At 44.2% G+C, this 20,040-nt stretch overlaps 1 protein-coding gene across 1 annotated transcript in view; it reads right to left on the bottom strand.

Annotated features, from left to right (window-relative positions):
* Positions 1-4,590: 4,590 nt before the first annotated feature.
* Positions 4,591-20,040, bottom strand: part of socs5b (suppressor of cytokine signaling 5b) — a 50,363-nt gene continuing 34,913 nt past the window's right edge. The window contains exon 2 of the mRNA XM_035754047.2: positions 4,591-6,854. Coding sequence (XP_035609940.1) covers positions 5,149-6,837 — 1,689 coding nt within the window. The 5' untranslated portion in view covers positions 6,838-6,854 and the 3' untranslated portion in view covers positions 4,591-5,148. The remainder of the gene's footprint in view (positions 6,855-20,040) is intronic.

The raw sequence follows: 20,040 nt of genomic DNA, 5'->3' as shown, positions 1-20,040 counted from the left end.
CTCAGAATCACTGATCTAAAATTCACCTTACATGCCAAATAACCACTCATTATGTGATCAAGTTGAGCAAATCTGTGTAGCACCTTCCTCAGGATTATCTCCTCAAACATGCTGAGTGTTGAGAGGGATTGTGAGCTTTATGCATGTTCAGGTATTTATGTATTGAGCTATGTTGAGATTTTTCAACAGGTTCAAGCTTTTGAGTCAAATCCTGCAAGCCTACATCCTGTGCTTGCTTGTCCCCCTCTCTCCCTCTGGACGAGCTTCAATTATTTATACGTCTCGGCTAGCTAACTTGAAACCGATAACCCACATGCTATTTATACTTCATTTCAAGGAGCAAATACTAAACTCTAGGGTCGTGCTCGTTTCTCCAGTCAGCTACTGGTAGGCCCTGGTGGGAAAGGGAGGATGAGGAGTGGGGAGGCTTGCCCTAGGTGGGCCGAACCAGACAAGAGCAGAAGCCAGGCTTGAGCTCTGAGGAAGGGGTTGGACCAAGGATTGAATGCAGAGAGGTGGGCAATACATACAGTATTAAGTAAGTGGGCTGGCTCCAGATACTCCTACTGATCACGGTGTCCCCAGGTCACTTTTTTAAAGGTTAGGAAACAAACACATTTAGTTATTTTTGTGAATTATCCCTTTCATTTATGGTAGAGAACGATGAAAGGTAAGAAAATGCGGCACAGTGAGAAAGAGAGAAGAATGAGAGATCTGAAATCAAACACGGCCCAATGTAGATTACGCTTAACAGTTTTATTTGGAATATTAAGACAATGAAGCATAAGCCAAGCACCAAGAGTGACAGCTACAAGTGTCGCATCATACGGCTCTTTAAAATGAACAGGTTATAATGGAAAGAAACAACTGTCTGAATGGTGAAGCAGATACACAGAATAACAAAGACACTGAAATGTGAACATTTGCACTCTCCAAATCCTTCCTGACAACAGTAAAAAAAAAAATATATAATAATGGAACGGCGATATTCGTCTGACCAGAGTTTTTTTTTAAAGTCTGTGGCAGTGCCTGAGGCCCCAGATATGAAAGGGCTCATGATTGGTCAGAATGAATAAGGCAGTCTGGGAACACAATGGTGCTGTAGAATGACAACCATTAGTCCCCATCATTGTCAAGTCCTGTTGCCACGGCACCCACATAGCAACCGATGTGCACATACAGCATTAAAGTGACAAGAGGATTGCGACCATTGTTACAGTACACTCCATTGCATATAAGGGAGAAGAATAATGAAAAATAATAATTCTTTAGTCATACATCTTTTCATTTTCCCCCCCTCGTTTGCATATAGCATTTTTACCCAGCTTTCCAAAAAAATAGGGGAAAGATGAGAATAAAACTTGTATTTTTCCTCTAAGAGCTGAAACCTTGATCCAGGCCAGGGGTCGTGATGTGGTCAAACAGGGTTGGCTGGTGATATGACCTGCCTGTCTCAGATTTATAACAAGTAAGTTGAGAAGAGATCCTGGAACTAGCCTAACATTGGGCCTGCCTGAGAATAGGTGGACAAGAGGCATTGTTCATAGGGGGGGTACCCCTCACAGCAGACTCCACATCCCCTCCACCAGACCCCCTCTATGTGGTCCACACACACACACACACACACACACACACACACACACACACACACACACACACACACACACACACACACACACACACACACACACACACACACACACACATCTGTCCTCCAACATTGCTTGTGATGTATGAACACAAATGAAATACTCCACTCACATCTCCACCTTGAACAAATAAAACACAAACACGCGCACAGACAATTAAAGTGCCATTACTTCAACAAATCCCTAGACCCCCCCTCGCCCCCCATTCCCACAGCAGGAAACCGGGCCTTCAATGGTACATTGTGTGACTAAGGCGCTACTCTCTTTTAATGCTAACTTTAGCCTAGCTCCCAAACAGGGCTGGGGAGGCCGCAGAACGTGGAGGGGAAAGCAGCCACCAGCATAAACAAGAGCCCCTAAGTCCCCTCCACATATCCCAGCAGCATCAGCAGGGTCATGTTGAGGATGTGGTCAGAGAAAGAGAGGGGCACCCATTAGGAAACACAGTGGCCCTTTATGCGCACAGCACAGTAAATGTAGATCTTGGTGAGGTACATTTAGCCAGTGATTAGTGCCAGTAGGACATCGCCGTAGCATGATAGACAGGTGGCAAAGAGTAGGTGTGTGTGCGCGCGTGGGTAAGAGCCTGTGTGTGTGCGCAGGATAGTGCATTTTTAACAGCTATCCCATACAAGATGTCAGGGTGATAGACAGACATGGATGTGGATATAGAACATACAAGTGCACATGCAAGTGACTTATATGTCAACCTATTTTTCCCCCCTTCAAACAGTCCTCCACAGCCCTTCATAGATCATACAAATGGGTGATTTTCACATGCAATCTCCAAGCTTTCTGAAAACAAAGTAAGTTCTGTCTGATTGGGTTTAGGCCACAGAAGAGAGAGGGAGGGAGGGATGGATATGAAAAAGAACATCTAGTTGATTTAACTATCACACACATGCCTCAATTATACCATTGACAATGACACCCTTTCCTGCCCTTCTGCCTCCAAACCATAACACATACCCACACATCACATTACCTTTCATTAGTACACTGTGAACGTAGCACAAAAGGGCTTGGCAGAGGCCAGAGCAGTTGCAAGACAGAGGTGTAAGATGATGGGGGCTCGTCTCTGTTTCTACCTGGCAACATCACCTGCCCTGTAGGCTTAAAATGTTTGTTCAGTTGAAATCAAATCCAGGATGGTAATTTTAAAGAGCCCTAGAGACATAGTGGCGAGCAATACTACTAAAAACAATGCAGCTTGTGTGCAACACCGTTGAATAACAGAGCTTTGGTCACAGACACTCAGAGATGGTCATGAATAAGCTAATAATATGCATTCATTGCATTTTCATTCATGATCCTCCCCCTCTGGTAACACACACACACACAACGCGTGTTGGGTAGTTAAAATAAACATATTCCCTGCCATTCAGAGAGACGGGATTCAAGTTACCTATCCAACCAGGATAAAAATCACTGATATCACACCGATAATTTGTAAGAATTATATTTGTATACATTTGCAGATAGTATTTCCATATACATGTACTCCTCATTTCTTATCTTTTTTTTCTCCATAGATTTTACAGACTCGTGCCTGTGTGTCGCTATAGGTGTGCCGTTCTAAAAAATGTCCAGTGTAGAAGCCCTCCAGGACCTGACGCTGCCTTGCCCAACCTATCCAGCCACCTATAAAACCCAATGACTTTTGGAAGTGAAGCCAATAAATGATTCTAGACAGCAGTGGCGGCTGTTGGGAGGAGCTTTTGGAGGACGGGCTCATTGTTATTGCTGGAATGGAATAAATGGAACGGTATCAAACACCTCAAAGATACGGGAACCAAGTCTGACTCCATTAATTCCATTCCAGCCATTACAATAAACCCATCCTCCTATAGCTCCTCCCACCAGCCTCCACAGCTAGACAATGGAGTAGTGTATTCACTTCTAGCTAGCTAGCTAACATTGACAATATTTTCTTGATGAAATAAAAATGTGAAAAATGTAAATGTAAATATATATATATATATATATATATATATATAATGTGCACCAATGAACAGAGCTCTTCATCCCCTGCTCCACATCATTCATTTTCCTCCTCCTCATCCTCCATTTAAGGGCTACATGAGTGGGAAGTGCTGCTGGAGTATTCTATGCACCAGGCTCAAGAGTTTAAAGTAGATCAGGAGGCTCTATGAAAGGCACATAGGTTACACTTTGTTGTATTCGTCTTCCTGATGCAAGCTCTCACAATATGCTGGGTTATTACGGGCATGGCTAGCAGCAGTGACAAATCGCATATCAAATGTAGCTCCTTCGGGTACTAATACTATAAAGCGGGATTGTGGCTGTAATGTGTAAAGCGGAGTCAAGTTAACTGTATAATGTCAATGGTCTGTGGAGGGTGCAGACATGAATTATATGAACCCTGAGCAGCATGGAGGATGCCACAGAGAGAGATAAGGGACACCATGAAGGCAGAACACAGGTCCAGAAACAAACCAGACCCTGAGACAATAACCAGTGTGTGTGTGTGTCTTCAAAAACTGCACGCACAGTTAAAGTGCCTGTTCTGTAGCCAGTTTGAGCCACCGGCAGACAGGTGTGAGAAAACAACCACCAGGACAAATATCATTAGTATTGTTCCATTAGAAGAACCGTACACTTGTGCCAACAGAGTGGTGGTGGGAGACAACGATTATGCTTCGAGAAACGACAGTGAGGATATCTAAAAGCCAAGGACTCGCAGTGCCAACACACACTGCTGTGTATGCCTCGCCCCCTACAGGTGTACGCTGTAGCAGCACCTTTGGACCTGGCCGCGTTCCACATTGCCTTTGGGGCGAAGAACTACTGGACAGCACCCTTAAACAGCACCTTATTTCAGACATAGGCCTACTCAATGATGCTTGATGATGGCTGGGTGTGTGTCTGTACGACACTGTCCACCAAGCGGGCCCTAGCGAACTGCAGTAGGAGTCCCCCCCACCCCTCTCTCCAGTAAAGCCACTGTCAACTCCACACCTCAAGCCTCACAATGCCCGCCAGGCATTCTTCTAGTCGCTTGATCAAGCAACAGGAAAAAAAAGGAAGGATAGAAAGTATGAGTGAACTGTACAACATAGCTAGCTAAACATGTGGGCCTAGATCGAGACTGGGGGGAGGGGTGAGGGGGGCCATGCAGGCAGCTCATGCTGTGGGATCAGGCAGACACTTGACAGAATGAAACAGGAGAGAGGGAGACCAAGCATGAAGGCTTATGCTCTCCCTTTCAGAATCTTTTCAATAGTAAAAATGTGCTTGCCAGACAGCATTATACTGAATATAATAGATATGTATTCCATGTGATGTAAGTAGTAATAAGTAAAACAAAGAGATTAGAATGAATCTTGGATAGATCACTTTACCTAACTCCTTCCCTCCAGTTACCCCTCCCTGCCTGACTGAAAAGTGCCATGTTCAGTATTACCTCCTGATTGGCTGGGAGTTTTTCCTGTTTTGACTAAGCCCGCGGCGGCACGCACAGGCCGCCAGAACCCCGCCACTATTTGATCTTGAGTGGCGGCTCCCTCTCCAGCCAGCGCACACGCACTTTCTGTTTGTAGTGATACTCCTTGAGGAAGTCCTGCAGGGCCGGGGGCAGTGGCAGGCCGCCGATGCCGTCGTACGTGGTCCGGGGGCAGATGGCGGCGCGTGCCAGGTGCTGCAAGCCGAAAGGGAAGGCCCGGTGGAGTGGCGCCGTGAGCAGCGGCTCAAAGAACATGCAGGCGCTGGGGTCCTTGTAGTGCTCCAGTAGGCCTGTGACGGTGGATGAGTGGAACACGCAGGGGTCGTGGGCATCGAAGCTGAAGTTGTGGTTCCACTGCTCGATGCGGGCATGCAGCGAGCGGTTGTAGCGGCGAAAGCTGACCGAGAACAGGTAGTCCTCCTGGGCCGAGTCTCGCAGCAGGAAGGTGCCCTCGGGCCGTCCATCCAGCAGCGCCTCCGCCTCGTAGCGGTCCATCACGCCCCAGTAGCAGGGCAGTGCAGTGATCTGCAGCAGGTCCGGTACCAGGCAATGGATGTAGTCAATCTGCGTGTGCACCTTCCATGGCCCAGGCTGGTTCCGGCTCAGATTGCCATCCCCGGACGCGTGCCGCTGCTTGGGCCTCAGGGCCTGCAGGCATAGGGTAGTTGAGTCCTCCTCCGAGTCACAGTCAGCCAACTGGGCTGTAGCCCCCCCGAGCACCTGCACCGATACCCCCACTCCCGAGCAGCAGGCCGCGGGGCCCCGGGCCTCCCCAGAGGCCTCTGCAATGCCGGGGGCCATCTTTGGTCCCAGTTTGTACAAAGAGGAGCCCTGCGCCAAGGCCTCCAGGGTGTGAATCTGGGCGTTGGGTGGGGGGTCCACTCCCTCTTCAATGCTGAGCCTGCGGCGTTCGCGCAGACGCTCCTCCTCGTCCTCGGGGGAGGGGTGGGCGGTGTCGAAGGCGTCAAGCAGAGCCGTGGAGGAATGCGGGCTGACGGGCGCCGTGTGCTGCTTGATCAGGTGCCACTTGTTGGCCAAGTCCGAGCCCTGGGGGAAGGGACAGGTCTCCAGCATCAGCTCTGTCAGGTGGATCTTGCGCTTCGAGATGGTGGGGGTCTTGGAAGGGCGCGAGCGGCGGCGGGGGGGCAGGGGGAGACACAGGCCCACTGTTTCGCTAAGCCGCTGGCGCAGGGAACGGGCGCTCAGACTGCGCCCCCCGCCCCCCGAGTCCCCCATTTCCTGGATAGAGCTGACTCCGTAGCGACGGTCCCTCCGACCAGCGGCCCCGCGCGCGCGCCCTGACCACCTGTCTGTATCCATGGAGCTCTGAGTCTTAGTGGAACATGAATGTTTTTTCTTGCCCCCCCAAGGTGCATGGCGTGAGTACGAGTCTCTCCGGGCCACAGGGACTCCTCCACGACCCCCCCTCGCATCCTCACTGTCTTTGCTGTCTATGGTGATCTCCACTATCTGGGGGATGTCCGACACACAGTTGTGACGTCGTCCCCCAGTAACCATGGGGAGCGGCAAGAGGCTTCGGGGCAGGCTAGAGGCCCGAGAAGCCTGGGCCTCGCCTGAATTGCCTCCCCGTCCCAGGTCCACCACACAGTGCATACCGTCCACCTCCACCACGCTGTTCTCTGTACTGGGTCCCGCACTGTCGCTGTGGAAGAGGGTCTGGCATCGGCTCCTCAGGTTGCTCCACATCTTGCCCACTTTCTCCATGGATAGGAGACCAAGACCTGCCAGACAGATGGACACATCAAATTAGACCAGTTGTAGGGTACAGGAATCTCACAATCCATGGCCTACATTACTATACAATTGCAGAATTTAACATAACATTTTTGTTAGGCCTAAACAATAGCTAGGTTTCCACCCAATTGGCGACAGATTTCCATGCGAATATTCTGGAATCCGCATTGAGAAAATATGCACATTTTCAAACCAGTGATATGCTTTCACCAAATGGACATGTTGCAGATAAGAATCAGTGCGTGATGACGTAGTGCACACAACATTTTTTAGATTTTTTTTGCTTAAGTTTCCATGTACAAAAACAAAGTTCAATCTGTTTCCATCGCATTTTCAACTCTAATAATAGTTTTGTCACAAAAACGGTTGCATTAAATAGCAAATGTGCCTACTCTGCTCTTGGTACCTGCGCTCTAGCCAACAGCTCACAGATACAGTGCGGGTAGGCTGTGTGGGTTGTCGAGTTTACATGAGATTATTATGGATAATGGATAAGACCCTGGATATTTATTGGAAAGCAGCATCAAGCTCATCAATGTGCACTTTCACCACCCTGTGAAGTTCATCATAACTTATTTCATATGTAGCCTAATAAAGTGCATGCTTTCCCGAGTCATAGTGGGAGGTCCAAACACCATATCACCACATGACTCCAAATTTACTTCGATACGATGGTTATTCTATCAATATTTGAGCATAAAGTCGTTTCTACCTCAATTTCCCACGTAATTAATTTTAGACACAAAAAGATCCCACCATGTCGAACAAACAAACTGTCAGTATTTAAAAAATTACACTGAAATTTCATGTTTCTGTCACAGCTGTCATGATAATTTTTTATACTATATGACTTGACTTGAATAAAAACTGTGGATGGAAATGTGGTTACCGTAGCAATTCAATGGTAGTGATCCTAAAGACAAAATTTGGGTGTGGGGGAAATTGGGTGATTCTTTGCATGTGGGATTCTTGCACAGGAATGTCTTGTGTGTGAGAGAGAAAGTGGGCTAGTTGGAGCTGTAAAGTGAGTGAGGAGTTGCCAGGCAGACGTGCAGGGACACAAGGCCACGGCTGTAAACTAACACAGGGATCTGCCTGCACCCAGCTGATCTGCTGGTATGAACCGTATTACAACGTCCGTCTGGACCTGACCAAGAACTTTCCCTTTCACAACAGTGTAGACAGCCAGCACAAACACGCACACAGACACTAAATTCATCAGTGTGCATGGACAATACTAGGTTCTTGAGCGCAGTGACCCCAAACTGCCTTCAAAATGGTTTGCCTCTCCAAGATCATGTTTAGTCTAATAGAATTAACATGTGGCCGCCAGCTCTCTTCCCTCCTTACCAAAGGTAATGGATCTCTTTCACACTGCATTTCCTTCCTACTGAACGCATTGATTATTGACTTTAAACCTTTAGTAATTTAATAAGGAGGTCAGAGACCTGGCCGTGTCGTGCCAGGACAACAACCTCTCCCTCAACGTGATCAACAAAGGAGATGATTGTGGACTACAGGAAAAGGAGGACCGAGCACACCCATATTCTCATTGACGGGGCTGCAGTGGAGCAGGTTGAGAGCTACAAGTTCCTTGGTGTCCACATCACCAACAAACTAACATGGTCCAAGTACACCAAGACAAAACCTATTCCCCCTCTGGAGACTGAAAAGATTTGGCATGGGTCCTCAGATCCTCAAAAGGTTTAACAGCTACACCAGAGAGCATCCTGACTGGTTGCATCACTGCCTGGTATGGCAACTGCTCGGCCTCCGACCGCAAGGCACTACAGAGTAGAGGTTGACCGATTAATCGGAATGGCCGATTAATTAGGGCCGATTTCAAGTTTTCATAACAATTGGAAATCGGTAATCTTTACACCTTTTTTAAATCTTTATTTTACTAGGCAAGTCAGTTAAGAAAACATTCTTATTTTCAATGACGGCCTAGGAACAGTGGGTTAACTGCCTCGTTCAGGGGCAGAATGACAGATTTTTACCTTGTCAGCTCAGGGGATTCAAACTTGCAACCTTACAGTAAACTAGTCCAACGCTCTAACCACCTGATTACATTGCACTCCACAAGGAGACTGCCTGTTACGCGAATGCAGTAAGCCAAGGTAAGTTGCTAGCTAACATTAAACTTATCATAGAAAAAACAATCAATCAATCATAATCACTAGTTAACTACACATGGTTGATGATATTACTAGTTTATCTAGCGTGTCCTGCGTTGCATATAATCGATGTGGTGTGTATCGTTGCTCCAATGTGTACCTAACCATAAACATCAATGCCTTTCTTAAAATCAATACACAGAAGTATATATTTTTAAACCTGCATATTTAGCTAAAAGAAATCCAGGTTAGCAGGCAATATTAACCAGGTGAAATTGTGTCACTTCTCTTGCGTTCATTGCACGCAGAGTCAGTGTATATGCAACAGTTTGGGCCGCCTAATTTGCCATAATTTTACACAATTATGACATAACATTGAAGGTTGTGCAATGTAACAGGAATATTTAGACTTATGGATGCCACCCGTTAAGACAAAATACGTAAAGGTTCCGTATTTCACTGAAAGAATAAACGTCTTGTTTTCGAGATGATAGTTTCCGGATTCAGCCATATTAATGAAATAATGCTCATATTTCGGTGTGTTATTATGTTATAACTAAGTCTATGATTTGATAGAGCAGTCTGACTGAGCGATGGTAGGCAGCAGCAGGCTCGTAAGCATTCATTCAAACAGCACTTTCGTGCGTTTGCCAGCCAATCAAAACCCGAGATTAGACTGGTGTAACCGATGTAAAATGGCTAGCTAGTTAGCGGGGTGCGCTAATAGCGTTTCGAACGTCACTCGCTCTGAGACTTGGAGTGGTTGTTCCCCTTGCTCTGTATGGGTAACGCTGCTTCGAGGGTGGCTGTTGTCGTTGTGTTCCTGGTTCGAGCCCAGGGAGGAGCGAGGAGAGGGACGGAAACTATACTGTTACACTGGCAATACTAAAGTGCCTATAAGAACATCCAATAGTCAAAGGTTAATGAAATACAAATGGTATACCTGGGAATATTGAAGACTAATGTTAAAAGGAACCACAAGCTTTCATATGTTCTCATGTTCTGAGCAAGGAAGTTAAAATATTAGCTTTCTTACATGGCACACTTTTTCACTTTTACTTTCTTCTCCAACACTTTGTTTTTGCATTATTTAAACAAAATTGAACATGTTTCATTATTTATTTGAGGCTAAATTGATTTTATTAATGTATTACATTAAGTTAAAATAAGTGCTCATTCAGTATTGTTGTAATTGTCATTATTACAAATAAATAAAAAATTGTCCGATTAATAGGTATTGTCTTTTTTTGGCGTTGAAAAATCATAAATCGGTCGACCTCTACTACAGAGGGTAGTGCATACGGCCCAGTACATCACCGGGGCCAAGCTTCCTGCCATCCAGGACCTCTATACCAGGCGGTGTCAGAGGAAGGCCCTAAAAATTGTCAAAGACTCCAGCCACCCTATTCATAGACTGTTCTCTCTGCTACCGCACGGCAAGCGATACCAGAGCGCCAAGTCTAGGTCCAAGAAGCTTCTAAACAGCTTCTACCCCCAAGCCATAAAACTCCTGAACACCTAATCAAATGGCTACCCAGACTATTTGCATTGCCCCCCTCTTCTACGCTGCTGCTACTCTCTGTTATTATCTATGCATAGTCACTTTAATAACTCTACCTACATGTACGTATTACCTCAATTACCTCTACATTGGTGCTCCCGCACATTCAGACTGTACCGGTACTCCCTGTATATAGCCCCACTATTGATATTTACTGCTGCTCTTTAATTATTTGTCATTCTTTCTCTTACTTTTTGGGGGGTGTATTTTCTTAAAACTGCATTGTTGGTTAAGGGCTTGTAAGTAAGCATTTCAATGTAAGGTCTACACCTGTTGTATTCGGCGCATGTGACAAATATATTACAGTATTATCAAATTGTATGTCATTTAGCAGACACTTTTATCCTAAGCGACTTGTGCATACATTTTTTTGTATGGGTGGTCCCGGGAATTGAACCCACTACTCTGGCGTGACAAGTGTCATGCTCTACTAACTTTGTTACAAAAAGACCTCTAGTAGTGGGAGATCTGATCTCCAAACTGCCATGGTGTACTCTCAGTTTCCCACCGTCTCACATTTGCAGAGATACCATTGCTGTCCTGTGTAGCTCTGTTGGTAGAGCATAGCGCTTGTAATGCCAGGGTAGTGGGCTCAATTCCCGGAACCACCTAAATGTAAAATGTATGCATGCATGACTAAGTTGCTTTGGATGAAAGTGTCTGCTGAATGGCATATATTATTATTATATATTTTTGCCCCAGTTACATAACATAGTTGCCCCATTTAGCCAAGCAGAGCAGGCTCTACAGTCTGCTTCCTACAACAGTGAAACACAGACAGAGTAAAACCTCTGTTTCAATAGAGATACAGGGATTTTGCAGTCAGCTGCAACGGCGTTAAGATGCCAGAGGAATCAGGCCCAGACTCGGCACATGACTGATTATGTTGATTTACCAAGGCCTATCCCCCTGGCCTAGAAAAGCCTATGACTATTGCTAATACCACTCATGACATCCAAAGCTAAAACCAGATGATTTCTCTTAACATTAACATCTTTTAAATGTATTTTCACAAAGGACTTTTTTTCTTCAAACGTTGCCTTAATTTAACCAGGTAAATCACTGACAACAGATGCTCTTTTACAATAGTGACCGGACCAAGATGGAGCACAATTAGGGGAATGATGTGTCCAATTGTCCTGAGTCAGGTGGTCAGAGGTGGTGAAGACAAAATGATTGCATAGCGTCATGTATTCTAAAAGGCACGAGATATGACTAGTATGTCATGTTTGGTAGAAGACGCCGCAAACATAACTCTCGTGATATAGGCATTTGATAGAAGTAGTAGTGGGTACAAATACCGGTATCCATAATACATCACGATGTTGTCCAAATTAATTGTTGCATTCGACAAAACATTCAAGCCAGTATGAAATGTCACCTGCTACAGACCTGCATAGACTGTGGTAAAAATTGATATAAGATGGATGTAGGCCTAATGTAGGGCCCTATAAGAATCTGCGTTGCGGAAGACACGGACGGAATCCAGACATTTAAACGTAATTCAATGATATTCAAAAATGTATTGAAAAATGCATTAATTCTGTCTGGCAGAATTATATCATGATTATTTGTATCAATCCAGTGGCTATTCGTTTTGCAAAAATCTGCAATCACATGAGCGCTCCAGAAACACCGCTAACCAAACAACGGTCTCTGGCTCGTGCTCACTTGCATTAAAAAGATAGGCCTAACTACACCCCACATTTTTCTGATACCACAAAAGTGGTCTCCTGATGTGATTTAAGTAGTTGTGGACTTAGAACTTCACTTTGTGGTTTTCTATAAAAAAAAGGGTGACATTTGAAAAAACAGAATGAAGCAGAAAATAACAGATTTTATAGGGCCCCTACAAATGATGGATAGGCATGACATTTTTGACTGTTCCGAGTACTCAGATGATTTTTTTCAAGTACTCAAATATATTTAAATTTCATTATTGACCCTTTTCAGAAAGCTGTGCGTATGACGGAAGTCACTACTTCACAGGAGAGGCATTTGAATGTTCAAAAATATCCTGTTTATGTGCCGTAATAACAAACGTGTATGTAATCTGTAAATATAAATAAAATGTGAAATCACAAAACTGTTTAGAAACAGAGAAAATACAGAATATTGCACAGCCACGATTGGTTGAGATAATGAGGGGCCGGGACATTCACGAGAAAGAGCATCCATTCTGTCATGCAAGGCTTCTGTCAATTTATAATTTTTATTTTTTAAATGTTACCTTTATTTAACGAGGCAAGTCAGTTAAGAACAAATTGTTATTTTCAATGACGGTGGGTTAACTGCCTGTTCAGGGGCAGATCGACAGATTTGTACCTTGTCAGCTCGGGATTTGAACTTAACCTTTTGGTTACTAGTCCAACGCTGTAACCACTAGGGTACTCTGCCGCCCCAATGGCACATCCTGCTCTCTGCTACCATGGATATTTGAAAGATCCGTTGGATTTACTCATATTGACATCATGGACAACATGCAAAGTGTAGCTACAGCTTTCAATACCAGAGTTGTCCTGAATACAGCTGCTGGTATCGACACAGCTGTCTTCTGTGGCAAAAGCAGTCTGGACTGGTTGAAGCAGAGTGGGAAGGATTATCTTGAAAGTGTTTCAGTCTGCTGTGAATCATCTGAGCCCATACACAGGTAAGAGTCTACAGTTAAAATGCCAAGATAGCTACATGTGCATTCGTTATTCTCTCAACTGTATCGGAAAGCAGTTTTCATTGCTAACTATTGTTAGCTAGCTAGCAGTTGCATACAGGTAACGTTATAGCTAGCTAGCGGAGCTGGCCAGTTGCATTCTGATTGCTGATGTGCTATCTTTTTCCTTTTCATGTATGCCAATTTGTCATGTTTAACTAGCTAACTACAGAAAATTGCCACTGTGGTGAAAATCCTATCTGATTAGAAAGCTAATGAAACCCCATGTTAAGTGATAGGGACACATGCTAAATTGGAAGGGACAGCTAAATTAAGTGACAGCTAAATATCTAGATATTGGATTACAGATTGTTTTTTTACATGTTCAACTAGCTTACTAGCTAGATGAATACCGTTTACATCTAACCAACTGGTAATTGTGAGGCTAAATGTTTGCTAAACCTAGCTAGCTATCTTGTAGTTTCTGTATTGCCATTGTTGGGCTGGAAGCAGGTTGTGTGTACAGGGCATTTTAGTACAGCTGTAACAGTAAATAGGCAATAACCTATAGGATATTAATACATTTATGTCTTAACATATTTTTCTGGAATTTGTCTTTCAGGATAAACCTGTTCACCACCAGTACAAGGACATGATCGAGGGTGAACAAGCAACAATTCAGGTATTTTGTCTTTGTACTTTGAGCTTATTGCTTGAGCTTGGGGGTCAATGAATGTTATGGCATATATGCAAGGCTTTAATGGGCCTTTCTGTAGCTGTGGGCCTTTCTGTAGCTCGGTTGGTAGAGCATGGCGCTTGTAACGCCAGGGTAGTGGGTTCGATTCCCGGGACCACCCATACGTAGAATGTATGCACACATGACGACTGTAAGTCGCTTTGGATAAAAGCGTCTGCTAAATGGCATTTATTATTATTATTATTATTATTATTATTAATGTCTTGTCTATTTTTGCCTGCTTTCCCCCTTTACAGCTTCAATTGTCTGGAGCCTGGTGTTGTGGCCAAGGAACTTTCACTCTGATGGAAGCAGGTTTCAGTTGCCAATGTAAAATAAAAAAAAATCTAACTATTTCACATTTTGGAACATTAGATTGAAAAGAGTTGGCGGTTCACATTTTTAGAACAAGGCCTGCACTGGAAAAAAGGAAGAGTTGTGCCGTTCTGCCTACCGCTGTTGTCCTGCCCCATTATTTGCCTGTTTGTGGCATGCCGGTTAGCTTGTATGATTCTTGCCATTCTCCTTCGAACTCTCATCAACAAGCTGTTTTCACCCACAGAACTGCTGCCGACTGGATGTTTTTTGTTTGTAGCACCATTCTCGCTCCAAGTCGCATAGGTCACTCATTTTGCCCATTCTAACATTCAATCGAAAAGTAACGGGACACCTGTCTGCCTGCTTTATATAGTAAGCCATGGCCACGCGACTCACAGTCTGTAGTAGCAAGCCATTTTCGTGAATGGGGTGGTGTACCAATACTTAACAAAATTATGTTTCATGAGTTGAAATAAAAGATCCCAGAAATGTTCCATATGCACAAAAAGCTTATTTCTCTAAAATGTTGTGCACAAATTTGTTTACGTCCCTGTTAGGGAGAATTTCTCCTTTGCCAAGATAATCCATCCGCCTGACAGGTGTGGCATATCAAGAAGCCGATTAAACAATGATCATTACACAGGTGCACCTTATGCTAGGGACAATAAAAGGCCACTCTAAAATGTAAACACAATGCCACAGATGTCTCAAGTTTTGAGGGAGTGTGCAATTGGCATGCTGACTACAGGAATGTCCACCAGTGAATATTAATTTCTCTACCATAAGCCGCATCCAATGTCATTTTATAGAATTTGGCAGTAAGTCCAACCAGTCTCACAATTGCAGACCACATGTAACCACGCCAGCCCAGGACCTCCACATCCGGCTTCTGAGACCAGCCACCCGGATAGCTGATGAAACTGTGGATTTGCACACCCAACGAATTTCTGCACAAATTGTCAGAAACCGTCTTAGGGAAGTTCATCGGTGTGTGTGCTCATCGTCCTCACCAGGGTCAAGACCTGACTGACTTCAGTGAGCAAATGCTCACCTTCGATGGCCACTGGCACACTAGAGACGTGTGCTCTTCAACTGTACCGGGTAGATGGCAGACTATGTATGACGTAGTGTGGGCGAGCGGTTTGCTGATGACAATGTTGTGAACAGAGTGCCCCATGGTGGCGGTGGGGTTATGATATGGGCAGGCATTAGCTACAGACAATGAACACAATTGCATTTTATCGTTGGGAATTTGAATGCACAGAGATACCCATGTCACAAGGACCTGTACACAATTCCTGGAAGCTGAAAATGCCTTAGTTTTTCCATGGTCTGCATACTCACCAGACATGTCACCCATTGAGCACTTTTGGGACGCTCTGGATCGACGTAGAAGACAGCCCGTTCCAGTTCCCGCCAATATCCAGTAACTTCACACAGCCATTGAAGAGGAGTGGGACAACATTCCACAGGCCACAATCAAACCCGGACGGCCAAACCCGGACGAAGCAGGGCCAAATTGTGCTCCGCCCTATGGGACTCCCAATCACGGTCGGTTGTGATACAGCCCGGGATCGAACTCGGGTCTGTAGTGACGCCTTAGACCGCTGCGCCACTCGGGAGGCCCAATTCCTATAATTTGTATCTACAATGTTTGTTTGGTTACGGTAATTTCTGTGAATGCATTCAATATACTGAATCATTATTCCAGTCTTTTACCATTCTCATTGTTGGAGTGGACAGATTGCTTGCAGAGCGCACAACCTATGCTACACTTGTGAGGCACAAGTTTTGGTTTATTTCATTCCATTTACGAGTTGTCAATTTAGTCATTGTCTTAGTTTAGAGCGCTCCTGTAAATTTTGAGTAAGGACGCACACCTGATAACACATATAAGTAGGCTTATAGGCTACCTGACCTGCGAGCAAATGTAGGCATATAAATGTGCCCATTTGGGGAGCTGATAGTATTTCTGATTAGCTTAACACACCACCACTAATGAGCTGTGGAGCTTCTCAAAGTAATGTGTTCTTCACCTCAAACAGCAAGCAACGGAAGTCTGTTTTTACATCAATAGAGCATGACAAAAGTTCCTCAATATATTCTAAATATCTTTACAGCCCTCTCCTTTTCAATAACCACTCAGCGTGAAAGGGAAAAATGGCATGCTCTGATCCAGTGGAAATTTCATAAAATAGGCCTGATTACTTCTTATCCCTTGCACAAATAGCCTACAACTGTTTCTGTCCAGAGCTCACTGGCCCGGGAAACTTGGAGTTCAGACCCAAGTTAATAGTTGATACAATATTTCAAGTTGGTTGCAGACAGGCCATGCGTAGCCAATGTGATTTATAGGATATTTGTTTTTTTCTACTTTCTACCTGCAGGCTGCAATGTTTTTATTTGTTGGCTTTATGTAGGCTATTTTTACATAATTGGCCATGGAAGTTACTTTTTAGGTTTGTATAATTTCATTAGGATTTGGATAGAATTTGGATTTAACCACGACAATGATTGAGATACGAAGACATTATTATAAATGAAATTAAAATGTTCACAAAAAAGTGTATTTGAAAACCATAACTGGCACGCGGAGCGGTAGAAATGGTAAGATAAATTGTCATTCCACATGAGAATGGTTGCCGACTCCTCATGTAGCCCATTACGGGCCACTTCAGGGGAGTAACGACAGAATCTGCAAAAGTTAGCAGGAGTGGGAGGATGGTCGGGTCAGGTTACATTTTTTCCTTCTGGTTATCTTGATCTCTGGCTCCTTCGAGTCATGGGTGTCTTATTTAATCAAGCAGTGTCCTTAAAGCATGTGACAAGCTCAAAACATATAGTTGATTTTATTAAAAACACACTTTAACTCTGAAGCATTTATTTGGGCTGCAATTTCTGAAGCTGGTAATGAACTTATCCTCTGCAAAAGGTTGGGTCTTCCTTTCCTGTGGCTGTCCTCATGAGAGCCAGTTTCATCATAGGGCTTGACGGTTTTTGCGACTGCACTTGAAGGTTCAAAGTTCTTGAAGTTCTTAATGTCTTAAAGTAATGATGTTGTTTTTCTTTGCGAATTTGAGCTGTTCTTGCCGGAATATAAATTTGGTCTTTTACCAAATAGGGCTATCTTCTGTATGCCACCCCTACCTTCTCACAACACAACTGATTGTTTCAAATGCATTAAGGAGGAAAGAAATTCCACAAATTAACTTTTAACAAGGCACATCTGTTAATTTAAATGCATTCCAGGTGACAACCTAATGATGCTGGTTGAGAGAATGCCAAGTGTGTGCAAAGCTGTCATCAAGACAAAGGGTGGTTACTTTAAATATCTTTTGATTTGTTTAAACACTTTTTGGGTTACATGATTCCATGTGTGTTATTTCATAGTTATGTCTTCACTATTATTCTACAATGTAGAACATAGTCAAAAATCAAGAAAAACCCTTGAATGAGTAGGTGTGTCCAAAATTTTGACTGGTACTGTATATGGAAAAATACACCATTTAAAATTGACACATTGATTGGTCAAAATAACAGACGATTTTCGGTCAACCAATATTTTTGTTGGGTCGGGGACAGCCCTCCTAACCAATTCTAAATGGCACTAGCAGTTCGCAAAGTAACTTAAGTGGGAAATAGACGGGATGCAATTATTCCAAAAATGCAGCTCATTGTTGGAACACATTTTCCTACTTCAATCAACAGTCCATTTGTGATAAAACTGTAGTCGATCGTCTCATTGCTGCAACTCCCCAATGGGCTCGGGAGAGGCAAAGGTGGAGTCATGCGTCCTCAGAAAAATGACCAGCCTCCTTAACAACCAACAGCTTAATCCGGAAGCCAGCCGCACCAATGTGTCAGAGGAAACACAGTTCAACTGGCGACCGAGGTCAGCCTGCAGGCACCCGGCCCACCACAAGGAGTTGTTAGAGCGCAATGAGCCAAGTAAAGCCCCACCGGCCACACCCTGCCCTAACCCGGACAACGCTGGGCAAATTTGGCACCACCTATGGGACTCCCTGCCGCGGCAGGTTGTGGCCCAGCCCAGGAATGAACCTGGTTCTGTACCAACACCTCTAGCAATGTGATGCATTGCCTTAGAACGCTGCGCCACTCGGCAGGGCCAGTTAGATATGTTTTTATAGGCATTTATTTCTGTAGGCCTAAGGGGTGTTTTTGTGTGCACTCAGCACATGTGTGTGGAGGGAGCGGTCGGAACGCAATTAAGTGAACAAGACACAGAGGGGAAAGGGACCATAGAACAGTGTGATGCTTGGCTTGGTTTATTTTCTGTTGTCCTCCGGAAATGCACATGTAGAAATGGAACAATCGAGTCAAAGCATATTAAAGTAGTCTTCAAGATAAAATGTAACTTGCCGGCAGCCACAAAACACATTCCATCAAATAGTTTCACAGTATTTCAAAAAAATGTGATCTCTGGTTAAAGATCGAGCTTTGACGTCCGTTCGAGTACTCCATTATTCATGCCCATCCCTACTACTAATGATGATCACACAAATACACACCTGTCACTAAGTGGGGGGGAGAGAATCAACAGTGTGTAATGATCATAGGCCTAACTCATAAGGTTGCTCATGGCAGGCTAAATAGTGAGGGGGAGGGAGGGACGAGGGAGTTTCAAACAGGACATTCATCCTCAAACTGTAACTGTACACAGCCAAGATTGGAGCAGGGGGCCTGGGTGTGACATCACTCATTCTTTCATTGTAATTGACCTAGTGTTACAGTCAGTCTCCCGTCCCTGACTAAGTCGTGGATAAGAGTGCGAGTGGGGGTGTATTGTGTGTTGGGTTGGAGGTGTTCCCTCTATTCTCTCAAGGGGTGGTGCCACTTCCCCTCTCTCCACAAGAACTTACAGACTTTATACGGTATCTCCCTTCCCTCCTTCAAGACATGGACCTTGAGGCCCCATTCACCCTCAACCATGTTAACTTAGTGGTCAAAAGCTTTAGTTATGATAACCGCCATTTGCAATTACGGTAACCTATCCATCATCGGTTCTCACAAGACTTACTGATAAACTCACTAGCCTATAAATAGTGTACAATTCATTTTTAAAAAACAATCCAGCTTTGACAGACTTATATAAGGACTTACACGCTAGGTTCAGATATGCACAGCAATTCCCTCACATAGTAATGTCAGAGAGATGGCCTATATTACTGCCATTATAACAGTCCAACACAAAGCAATCTACAAAAGGTAAGAATCATCCCACTCAAAGCAAGACTAACTAAGAACATACATGCATGTGTAACCTTTTGTGTGATCTGTGCAGAGTACTGAGTTTGCATGTGTGGGACTAGTTCAATTCCATATACAGACTGATTGTGAAAGGCCTAACTGTTCCCAATCAAACAAACAAGGTCGTGATAGAAAAAGAAAGAACTGCCCAGTCTACTGGACAATGCAGCTTTCAGCAAATGCACTTAGTAGGAGAAAGGTGCACACCCTACTTTTCCTTTTGTCTTTCCCTCCAAATGGACTGGTTGGTAACGTGAAGCAACATCAAAACTTTCTAAGGGGGACCATGTTTTTCCATGTGGGTTGGGGGATTTTATCCTTACGAAGTCTAATCACATCCACGAAAAAACAAAGAAAGGTTAGATTGTCATTTCAGGATTTACATTCCAACATTATTATTATTATTAATTTGTTTAAATCATGCCCAAGAATAGCTAACCCATGTGGTGTTTTACACAGAAATTAATATTGTGATTATGCAACTTTAACGGGGGTTATGTTGGGCCGGTGACAAATCTGAATTTTG

The sequence above is a fragment of the Oncorhynchus keta genome, chromosome 36 (genome assembly GCF_023373465.1).
Source record: "Oncorhynchus keta strain PuntledgeMale-10-30-2019 chromosome 36, Oket_V2, whole genome shotgun sequence".
NCBI lineage: Eukaryota > Metazoa > Chordata > Actinopteri > Salmoniformes > Salmonidae > Oncorhynchus > Oncorhynchus keta.
Note: the sequence above shows the minus strand (reverse complement) of the source record. Positions and strands in the feature narration are given on the sequence as shown.